The 10,223-nt window shown below is 36.7% G+C and overlaps 4 protein-coding genes across 4 annotated transcripts; 2 read left to right on the top strand and 2 right to left on the bottom strand.

Annotated features, from left to right (window-relative positions):
- The first annotated feature begins 283 nt into the window (after window positions 1-283).
- On the top strand, window positions 284-839 carry LOC139505655 (histone H3). The gene has a single exon (XM_071295139.1). It carries the CDS (start codon window positions 379-381, stop codon window positions 787-789), a length of 411 nt encoding a protein of 136 aa, XP_071151240.1. The 5' UTR covers window positions 284-378; the 3' UTR covers window positions 790-839.
- A 2,803-nt stretch (window positions 840-3,642) lies between these two features.
- Window positions 3,643-4,131, bottom strand: LOC139505656 (histone H2B). Its single transcript, XM_071295140.1, has one exon. The coding sequence runs from the start codon at window positions 4,064-4,066 to the stop codon at window positions 3,692-3,694; it is 375 nt and encodes a 124-aa protein (XP_071151241.1). The 5' UTR covers window positions 4,067-4,131; the 3' UTR covers window positions 3,643-3,691.
- A 1,263-nt stretch (window positions 4,132-5,394) lies between these two features.
- LOC139505654 (histone H3) lies at window positions 5,395-6,568 on the top strand. The gene has a single exon (XM_071295138.1). The coding sequence runs from the start codon at window positions 6,108-6,110 to the stop codon at window positions 6,516-6,518; it is 411 nt and encodes a 136-aa protein (XP_071151239.1). The 5' UTR covers window positions 5,395-6,107; the 3' UTR covers window positions 6,519-6,568.
- A 2,852-nt stretch (window positions 6,569-9,420) lies between these two features.
- Window positions 9,421-9,780, bottom strand: LOC139505657 (histone H2B-like; the record flags this gene model as incomplete). The annotated part of the gene is made up of 1 exon (XM_071295141.1): window positions 9,421-9,780. A coding segment is annotated over one exon (360 nt), but the record flags the coding sequence as incomplete, so codon positions are not given.
- Window positions 9,781-10,223: the final 443 nt, after the last annotated feature.

Here is a 10,223-nt window from a genome sequence, read left to right as displayed (position 1 = left end):
TTCTGCATGTATTTGACCTTTTTTCATTATTATTTTTTTTCTTCTTCAGATTTATCATATTGAAACCGTGACACTAATTTACTATTGTTGAGCTATGAGGGATGATCAGAAACTGTAATTATGAATGAAAAAAGGGGGCATTTTTACTGTCAGCTTGGGTTGAGCAGTTTTTCAGTAAAAAATGGATTGAAAACTGTCAAAGTCCCTTACAAATCAGTCCAATCAGATTTAAGATATGCGGACCAATCAACGCCAGCTTTATGTAAGTGGTGATCCAATCGTCACCGTGATTTCAATCCTCCCGGCAAGCACAAAAACACATTCACCGAAATTTTCAAGTATTCTTTCTGTAGCAAATCGTCCACAGAGCTAATAGTCATGGCACGAACAAAGCAAACTGCACGTAAATCCACCGGAGGTAAAGCTCCAAGAAAACAACTTGCCACCAAGGCCGCCCGTAAGAGCGCACCTGCAACCGGTGGAGTCAAGAAACCACATAGATACAGGCCAGGAACAGTCGCTCTCCGAGAAATCAGGAGATACCAGAAGAGCACAGAGCTCCTCATCAGGAAACTCCCCTTCCAGAGATTAGTCCGTGAAATCGCCCAGGACTTCAAAACTGATCTCCGATTCCAGAGTTCAGCCGTCATGGCCCTACAGGAAGCCAGCGAAGCCTACTTGGTCGGTCTCTTCGAGGATACCAACTTGTGCGCAATCCACGCCAAGAGAGTAACCATCATGCCAAAGGATATCCAATTGGCACGAAGAATCCGTGGAGAACGTGCTTAAGAAGTGTGATTTTTTCACCAAAACATAACGGCCCTTTTCAGGGCCACCAATATTTTTCAAAAAGAATCTATAAATTGTTGTACATGAAAATTAGAAACATAGCTGAACCCCTCTTTTCCCCATCTCTCTCTCTCTTTTATTTCTTCTTGTTGAATCCATCTATATGCAAAGCAATACATAGACAAAAAATAAATTTTATGATATATATATACACACAAGTCTCATCACAAAAAAAAAGGGGGGGGGGGGTGTTTGTTTATCATGGTACATGTACGTCCTTGTGTGTAGAATATTAAATAGTACATTATATAAAAAAAAAGATCAACATATGAATGTTTCTATCTGTACTTCTGTTCTTTTCTTTTATTTTCTTCGCTTGTTTTGTCTTGTCTTCTTTTGATGTATTATTTACACCAGTAGTCTAGACCAAAGAAAGAGAACCACCAACTGGCCAAAATATAACCTTTTTTTTTAAGTTAGAGTTTAAATATCATGTATAATTCATTAATTTGAATATTTCTTTTAGAAAAGCTGATATTACAGGGTACTTTTATCAAAAATTTAGAGCTTTTTTTCAGTCAGAATTGTAAAGAAAATTTTTATCATGTATGTAGTAATATATTTTGTCCACTTTAGAGTCTTGTCTTGCTGCTAGTTTACAAAATCATGAAATTTCTATTTAAATTAATATAATTTCGGTACGGGTCCAAGTAGTCCCCACAAAATTTCACTGTAGGAAGTCCATGTAAGCATATATCTTGCACTTATAAGCTTTTTTATATGATAAAAAGTAGTTTTCAGACTTATTATAAACTTTTCTGGCTAAAAGATGTCTTCAGAATAGTAAGTATATGTGTGCGCATTAACATTTTTATTGGATTGGCTGATGAAATTGTCATCGTCATACTGTGGATAAATATAGAATGGTGTTTAAAAATAAAATTGAAAGGAAGATGCACACATAAGAAGTTTTACCCGCAGACAGGGGCATCTCTTTTCTTCACTGTAATACCTAAAAAAAAAAATCTTTAATAGTAATAACAATAACAGTTTTATTCATACATTCTCTCATTTATGATCTGAAGTACCTGCAGCAGATCTTTGATGGATGGCAAGCACAGCTTTGACAGATGATGTTGAGTTATGAAAGACAGGTAGAAAACTGCAAGCATGTAAAATCCTGTGATGTATCCAATTTCTGGGTACATCAAATAGACAAATAGATAACCAGTATTCCTAGATATGTCTGTGAGGTTTATTTTTTCCCCAACTAAATTCCATTCCATTAAGTTGAAATGTGTATTGACATTGAATGAAAATGTCTGTTCAGAGAAAGCAAATAATTATCTTTATAATTTTGACTGTCTAAAGTGATTTTCATTTATCATTTATTTATCATACTTTTCTATCTTAAAATGAAAACTTTTCAACATTTTGGAGCTTTTTTTGTCTCCTTCAGTCATTTTTATTCCGATTGAAAGTTTTTTTCTGTTCAATAATAGTTTTTTCTTAAAAAATTACTGTCTGATATGAATTATTATATTTTTCAGACCTAGAATGAAAAAGTGGATTGAAAGTGTACACAGTTTAAGGCAGTACAGAGTTACCTCCCGGAATAAAACAACGTAAGCCAATCAGACAACAGTTAACTGAAAATGTGTGATACTTCTTTTACGGCCGCGTTGGTGATATATAAAGAGTCGCTGTTAGACGGAAAGTATTATTTAACTAATCACCACAAATAGTTAAACATGTCAGGCAGAGGAAAAGGAGGTAAAGGTCTAGGAAAAGGAGGCGCCAAGCGTCACAGGAAGGTGTTGCGTGATAACATCCAAGGTATCACCAAGCCAGCCATCCGTCGTTTAGCAAGAAGAGGTGGAGTAAAACGTATATCTGGACTCATCTATGAGGAAACCCGTGGTGTCCTTAAAGTTTTCTTGGAAAATGTCATCCGTGATGCTGTCACATACACAGAGCACGCCAAGAGGAAGACTGTCACTGCCATGGATGTTGTCTACGCTTTGAAACGTCAAGGACGTACCTTGTACGGATTCGGAGGTTAAACAGCCACCCAGCTAATATAAACAACGGCCCTTTTCAGGGCCACCAACATTTTTCAAAAAGAATCTTAGATTTGTTGTACATCGTTTTAAACAAAATCTTGAAATCAAAGCTTGCTCCCACTTCTATTCTTTTCTCTAATGTTCATGAATTTTTCAACCGTTTTCTTGTTTTCCCTGATCCTGATCCGCAACTATTTTCTCTCTCTCTCGTTATCCCCCTCCCCCCTTTTTTTTTTAAATATCTGGCTTTCTTTTTAATTAACTCCTTACTCTTACTCTTGTATTTATTTGAGAATTTATATTTCTGAAGGTTTATGAATACGTTCAAAGATCAAATCCGTGCATTTGCCTACACGAAGAGAGAAAATTTCAAAACAAAATGCACGGACTTTTACACACAAAATCTGTAGATTCTGTTATATTCAATTATAGAGTTTTTGCGTGGTTTAATATTAGGTAATGTTCTTGTTTCCGTGTAAAATAATTCTCGCAATATTTTTTTTCTCTCGAAAAGCAAAAGAAATCGTAAATTTATCAACTCTATTAATTGGAATGAAAGCACTGTTTTGTTCTTCATGATTTATGTATTTACGCTTTGTAGTTTTGGCAAATTAAATACTACAGAATGAGTGAAATACACGTATATTTGTTATACAGATAGAAAGAAGAGAAAAGTAACCATATACTATTGAAATAGTTTGAAAGTAGTTATAGCTGGGGGTTGGGATTTATAGCTTTGTTTAGAAGTTTGACATGATGTACAACAAATGTAAATTCTTTTTGAAAAATGTTGGTGGCCCTGAAAAGGGCCGTTTGTGAAGTTATAAACTTCAGACTGTTTACTTGCTGCTGGTGTATTTAGTGACGGCTTTGGTACCTTCACTGACAGCGTGCTTGGCCAATTCTCCGGGTAAGAGAAGACGGACAGCGGTCTGGATCTCCCGGGATGTGATGGTAGATCTTTTGTTGTAGTGTGCCAATCGGGAGGCCTCTGCTGCGATTCTCTCGAAGATATCGTTGACGAAGCTGTTCATGATGGACATTGCCTTTGAGGACACTCCGGTGTCGGGGTGAACTTGTCTCAAGACTTTGTAGATGTAGATAGCATAGGATTCACGTCTCTTCCTCCTCCTTTTCTTGTCACCGCCGGGTCTGGCAGTCTTTGCCTTGGTGACGGCCTTCTTGGCTCCTTTAGTTCCTACTTTGGGTGGCATGTTACTGGTTTGATAATCAAATAAGTAATGGTGAAAAATTATTTTCAATTTGTTTATATACTGGGCAAAACGGATTGAAAGATTTTATTGAACGCGAACCTCGGAGAGAGCACCCATAACATGTTGAATGTTCGGTAGCCTAACTGCCCGCAGAGAGCTTCGTTCTGATTGGTGTATAATAAAAACATCGTTCAATCCGTTTAGTGGGTATATAAGCTAAATTTTGAAGAAAAATTGTATCACTTTACTCAGTGTCGATCAACCAAATAGTACAAAATGTCAGGACGAGGAAAAGGAGGAAAAGCAAAAGCAAAGGCAAAGTCTAGGTCATCCCGTGCCGGACTTCAGTTCCCAGTCGGTCGTATCCACAGACTTTTGAGGAAAGGAAACTATGCCGAGAGAGTTGGTGCCGGTGCACCAGTGTACCTCGCAGCTGTCTTAGAATACTTAGCAGCTGAAGTATTGGAGTTGGCAGGAAACGCCGCTCGTGACAACAAGAAGAGCAGAATCATTCCCCGTCATCTCCAGTTGGCCATCAGAAACGACGAAGAGTTGAACAAACTCTTGTCTGGTGTCACCATTGCCCAGGGAGGTGTTTTACCAAACATCCAGGCTGTACTTCTGCCAAAGAAGACCCAGAAAGCTGCCAAGTAAAAAGTGGATATATCAGATTACTCACTTAACAACGGCCCTTTTCAGGGCCACCAATATTTTTCAAAAAGAGTCTAAAATTGTTGTACATCTTAGTAATACTTTATTCCCCATACATAATTGAAAAAAATATATTCTACTACATAACAAATAAAAAATGTCTAAAATATAAATGTCCCTTCTTCCGTGATTCTTCTTTTCTTCTCTCTCTAACGCATCCCATTTAAGTACAGTTCTTATAGCATAACACTAAGTCTAGTAACTTTTTCAGTCTTCTTCATCAGAACATTTATTGTCGAACTTTCTGACTCTTTGAACCCACAAGTAGCTCAGTTAAATCATATAAAGTTTGTCGGGGAAAAAAAACAACACTGATAGTATTTATATTTAATACTAGTCTGCTCTCTTCTTTCTCTCTCTTGGTTATTGATGCGAGCATGCTTAGATTCATCTGAGAAGGTGTGTGGTTTTTTTTATTATTATAATTATTTATAGTTTTTGTTAACATTATCTCTTTCGTCAACACTTTTATATATGATATGTACTTTCCATTCTTTTCCTTTTTCCATTTTTTTTTTCAGCATCTCTCTCTCTCTCTCTCTCTCTCTCTCTCTCTCTCTCTCTCTCTCTCTCTCTCTCTCTCTCTCTCTCTCTCTCTCTCTCTCTCTCTCTCTCTCTCTCTCTCTCTCTCTGTCTTTCTGTCTTTATTTAGTTATTGTTTGTGTATTAAAGATGTGGAATCGATGTAAGCACACCGACAATCAGACAATGAGACAAATGTGCCCAGCCCAAATGAAAATCATACCACATCTTCTTTTTTTTATATTAAATATACATAAATATGACATAATACAACAATAAAGAAACTCAGCCGATCCGTACAATGTCATGTCGGGAATGTGTAATTCCATTTGTTTCTGTTTTTTTATTTTCTATTTCGCTTTGTTTGTGTTATAACTGCATTTTATTTTTATTTTTTCCTGTTTTATTTTTCTTTCCTTTCCTTAATGTTTCTGCATGTATTTTGACCTTTTTTCATTATTATTTTTTTTCTTCTTCAGATTTATCATATTGAAACCGTGACACTAATTTACTATTGTTGAGCTATGAGGGATGATCAGAAACTGTAATTATGAATGAAAAAAGGGGGCATTTTTACTGTCAGCTTGGGTTGAGCAGTTTTTCAGTAAAAAATGGATTGAAAACTGTCAAAGTCCCTTACAAATCAGTCCAATCAGATTTAAGATATGCGGACCAATCAACGCCAGCTTTATGTAAGTGGTGATCCAATCGTCACCGTGATTTCAATCCTCCCGGCAAGCACAAAAACACATTCACCGAAATTTTCAAGTATTCTTTCTGTAGCAAATCGTCCACAGAGCTAATAGTCATGGCACGAACAAAGCAAACTGCACGTAAATCCACCGGAGGTAAAGCTCCAAGAAAACAACTTGCCACCAAGGCCGCCCGTAAGAGCGCACCTGCAACCGGTGGAGTCAAGAAACCACATAGATACAGGCCAGGAACAGTCGCTCTCCGAGAAATCAGGAGATACCAGAAGAGCACAGAGCTCCTCATCAGGAAACTCCCCTTCCAGAGATTAGTCCGTGAAATCGCCCAGGACTTCAAAACTGATCTCCGATTCCAGAGTTCAGCCGTCATGGCCCTACAGGAAGCCAGCGAAGCCTACTTGGTCGGTCTCTTCGAGGATACCAACTTGTGCGCAATCCACGCCAAGAGAGTAACCATCATGCCAAAGGATATCCAATTGGCACGAAGAATCCGTGGAGAACGTGCTTAAGAAGTGTGATTTTTTCACCAAAACATAACGGCCCTTTTCAGGGCCACCAATATTTTTCAAAAAGAATCTATAAATTGTTGTACATGAAAATTAGAAACATAGCTGAACCCCTCTTTTCCCCATCTCTCTCTCTCTTTTATTTCTTCTTGTTGAATCCATCTATATGCAAAGCAATACATAGACAAAAAATAAATTTTATGATATATATATACACACAAGTCTCATCACAAAAAAAAAGGGGGGGGGGGGTGTTTGTTTATCATGGTACATGTACGTCCTTGTGTGTAGAATATTAAATAGTACATTATATAAAAAAAAAGATCAACATATGAATGTTTCTATCTGTACTTCTGTTCTTTTCTTTTATTTTCTTCGCTTGTTTTGTCTTGTCTTCTTTTGATGTATTATTTACACCAGTAGTCTAGACCAAAGAAAGAGAACCACCAACTGGCCAAAATATAACCTTTTTTTTTAAGTTAGAGTTTAAATATCATGTATAATTCATTAATTTGAATATTTCTTTTAGAAAAGCTGATATTACAGGGTACTTTTATCAAAAATTTAGAGCTTTTTTTCAGTCAGAATTGTAAAGAAAATTTTTATCATGTATGTAGTAATATATTTTGTCCACTTTAGAGTCTTGTCTTGCTGCTAGTTTACAAAATCATGAAATTTCTATTTAAATTAATATAATTTCGGTACGGGTCCAAGTAGTCCCCACAAAATTTCACTGTAGGAAGTCCATGTAAGCATATATCTTGCACTTATAAGCTTTTTTATATGATAAAAAGTAGTTTTCAGACTTATTATAAACTTTTCTGGCTAAAAGATGTCTTCAGAATAGTAAGTATATGTGTGCGCATTAACATTTTTATTGGATTGGCTGATGAAATTGTCATCGTCATACTGTGGATAAATATAGAATGGTGTTTAAAAATAAAATTGAAAGGAAGATGCACACATAAGAAGTTTTACCCGCAGACAGGGGCATCTCTTTTCTTCACTGTAATACCTAAAAAAAAAAATCTTTAATAGTAATAACAATAACAGTTTTATTCATACATTCTCTCATTTATGATCTGAAGTACCTGCAGCAGATCTTTGATGGATGGCAAGCACAGCTTTGACAGATGATGTTGAGTTATGAAAGACAGGTAGAAAACTGCAAGCATGTAAAATCCTGTGATGTATCCAATTTCTGGGTACATCAAATAGACAAATAGATAACCAGTATTCCTAGATATGTCTGTGAGGTTTATTTTTTCCCCAACTAAATTCCATTCCATTAAGTTGAAATGTGTATTGACATTGAATGAAAATGTCTGTTCAGAGAAAGCAAATAATTATCTTTATAATTTTGACTGTCTAAAGTGATTTTCATTTATCATTTATTTATCATACTTTTCTATCTTAAAATGAAAACTTTTCAACATTTTGGAGCTTTTTTTGTCTCCTTCAGTCATTTTTATTCCGATTGAAAGTTTTTTTCTGTTCAATAATAGTTTTTTCTTAAAAAATTACTGTCTGATATGAATTATTATATTTTTCAGACCTAGAATGAAAAAGTGGATTGAAAGTGTACACAGTTTAAGGCAGTACAGAGTTACCTCCCGGAATAAAACAACGTAAGCCAATCAGACAACAGTTAACTGAAAATGTGTGATACTTCTTTTACGGCCGCGTTGGTGATATATAAAGAGTCGCTGTTAGACGGAAAGTATTATTTAACTAATCACCACAAATAGTTAAACATGTCAGGCAGAGGAAAAGGAGGTAAAGGTCTAGGAAAAGGAGGCGCCAAGCGTCACAGGAAGGTGTTGCGTGATAACATCCAAGGTATCACCAAGCCAGCCATCCGTCGTTTAGCAAGAAGAGGTGGAGTAAAACGTATATCTGGACTCATCTATGAGGAAACCCGTGGTGTCCTTAAAGTTTTCTTGGAAAATGTCATCCGTGATGCTGTCACATACACAGAGCACGCCAAGAGGAAGACTGTCACTGCCATGGATGTTGTCTACGCTTTGAAACGTCAAGGACGTACCTTGTACGGATTCGGAGGTTAAACAGCCACCCAGCTAATATAAACAACGGCCCTTTTCAGGGCCACCAACATTTTTCAAAAAGAATCTTAGATTTGTTGTACATCGTTTTAAACAAAATCTTGAAATCAAAGCTTGCTCCCACTTCTATTCTTTTCTCTAATGTTCATGAATTTTTCAACCGTTTTCTTGTTTTCCCTGATCCTGATCCGCAACTATTTTCTCTCTCTCTCGTTATCCCCCTCCCCCCTTTTTTTTTTAAATATCTGGCTTTCTTTTTAATTAACTCCTTACTCTTACTCTTGTATTTATTTGAGAATTTATATTTCTGAAGGTTTATGAATACGTTCAAAGATCAAATCCGTGCATTTGCCTACACGAAGAGAGAAAATTTCAAAACAAAATGCACGGACTTTTACACACAAAATCTGTAGATTCTGTTATATTCAATTATAGAGTTTTTGCGTGGTTTAATATTAGGTAATGTTCTTGTTTCCGTGTAAAATAATTCTCGCAATATTTTTTTTCTCTCGAAAAGCAAAAGAAATCGTAAATTTATCAACTCTATTAATTGGAATGAAAGCACTGTTTTGTTCTTCATGATTTATGTATTTACGCTTTGTAGTTTTGGCAAATTAAATACTACAGAATGAGTGAAATACACGTATATTTGTTATACAGATAGAAAGAAGAGAAAAGTAACCATATACTATTGAAATAGTTTGAAAGTAGTTATAGCTGGGGGTTGGGATTTATAGCTTTGTTTAGAAGTTTGACATGATGTACAACAAATGTAAATTCTTTTTGAAAAATGTTGGTGGCCCTGAAAAGGGCCGTTTGTGAAGTTATAAACTTCAGACTGTTTACTTGCTGCTGGTGTATTTAGTGACGGCTTTGGTACCTTCACTGACAGCGTGCTTGGCCAATTCTCCGGGTAAGAGAAGACGGACAGCGGTCTGGATCTCCGGTATTGTGATGGTAGATCTTTTGTTGTAGTGTGCCAATCGGGAGGCCTCTGCTGCGATTCTCTCGAAGATATCGTTGACGAAGCTGTTCATGATGGACATTGCCTTTGAGGACACTCCGGTGTCGGGGTGAACTTGTCTCAAGACTTTGTAGATGTTAGATAGCATAGGATTCACGTCTCTTCCTCCTCCTTTTCTTGTCACCGCCGGTCTGGCAGTCTTTGCCTTGGTGACGGCCTTCTTGGCTCCTTTAGTTTCCTACTTTGGGTGGCATGTTACTGGTTTGATAATCAAATAAGTAATGGTGAAAAATTATTTTCTATTTGTTTATATACTGGGCAAAACGGATTGAAAGATTTTATTGAACGCGAACCTCGGAGAGAGCACCCATAACATGTTGAATGTTCGGTAGCCTAACTGCCCGCAGAGAGCTTCGTTCTGATTGGTGTATAATAAAAACATCGTTCAATCCGTTTAGTGGGTATATAAGCTAAATTTTGAAGAAAAATTGTATCACTTTACTCAGTGTCGATCAACCAAATAGTACAAAATGTCAGGACGAGGAAAAGGAGGAAAAGCAAAAGCAAAGGCAAAGTCTAGGTCATCCCGTGCCGGACTTCAGTTCCCAGTCGGTCGTATCCACAGACTTTTGAGGAAAGGAAACTATGCCGAGAGAGTGGGTGCTCGGTGCACCAGTGTAC

This window comes from Mytilus edulis, unplaced genomic scaffold (genome assembly GCF_963676685.1).
Source record: "Mytilus edulis unplaced genomic scaffold, xbMytEdul2.2 SCAFFOLD_2522, whole genome shotgun sequence".
Taxonomy (NCBI): Eukaryota; Metazoa; Mollusca; class Bivalvia; order Mytilida; family Mytilidae; genus Mytilus; species Mytilus edulis.
The sequence above is the reverse complement of the archived record's forward strand: the minus strand, read 5'-3'. Positions and strand labels throughout refer to the sequence as shown.

Excerpts from the sequence above, each read along its gene's own strand:
- LOC139505655 (XM_071295139.1), top strand. The coding sequence starts at position 379 with ATGGCACGAACAAAGCAAACTGCACGTAAATCCACCGGAGGTAAAGCT.
- LOC139505654 (XM_071295138.1), top strand. The coding sequence starts at position 6,108 with ATGGCACGAACAAAGCAAACTGCACGTAAATCCACCGGAGGTAAAGCT.
- LOC139505656 (XM_071295140.1), bottom strand. The coding sequence starts at position 4,066 with ATGCCACCCAAAGTAGGAACTAAAGGAGCCAAGAAGGCCGTCACCAAG.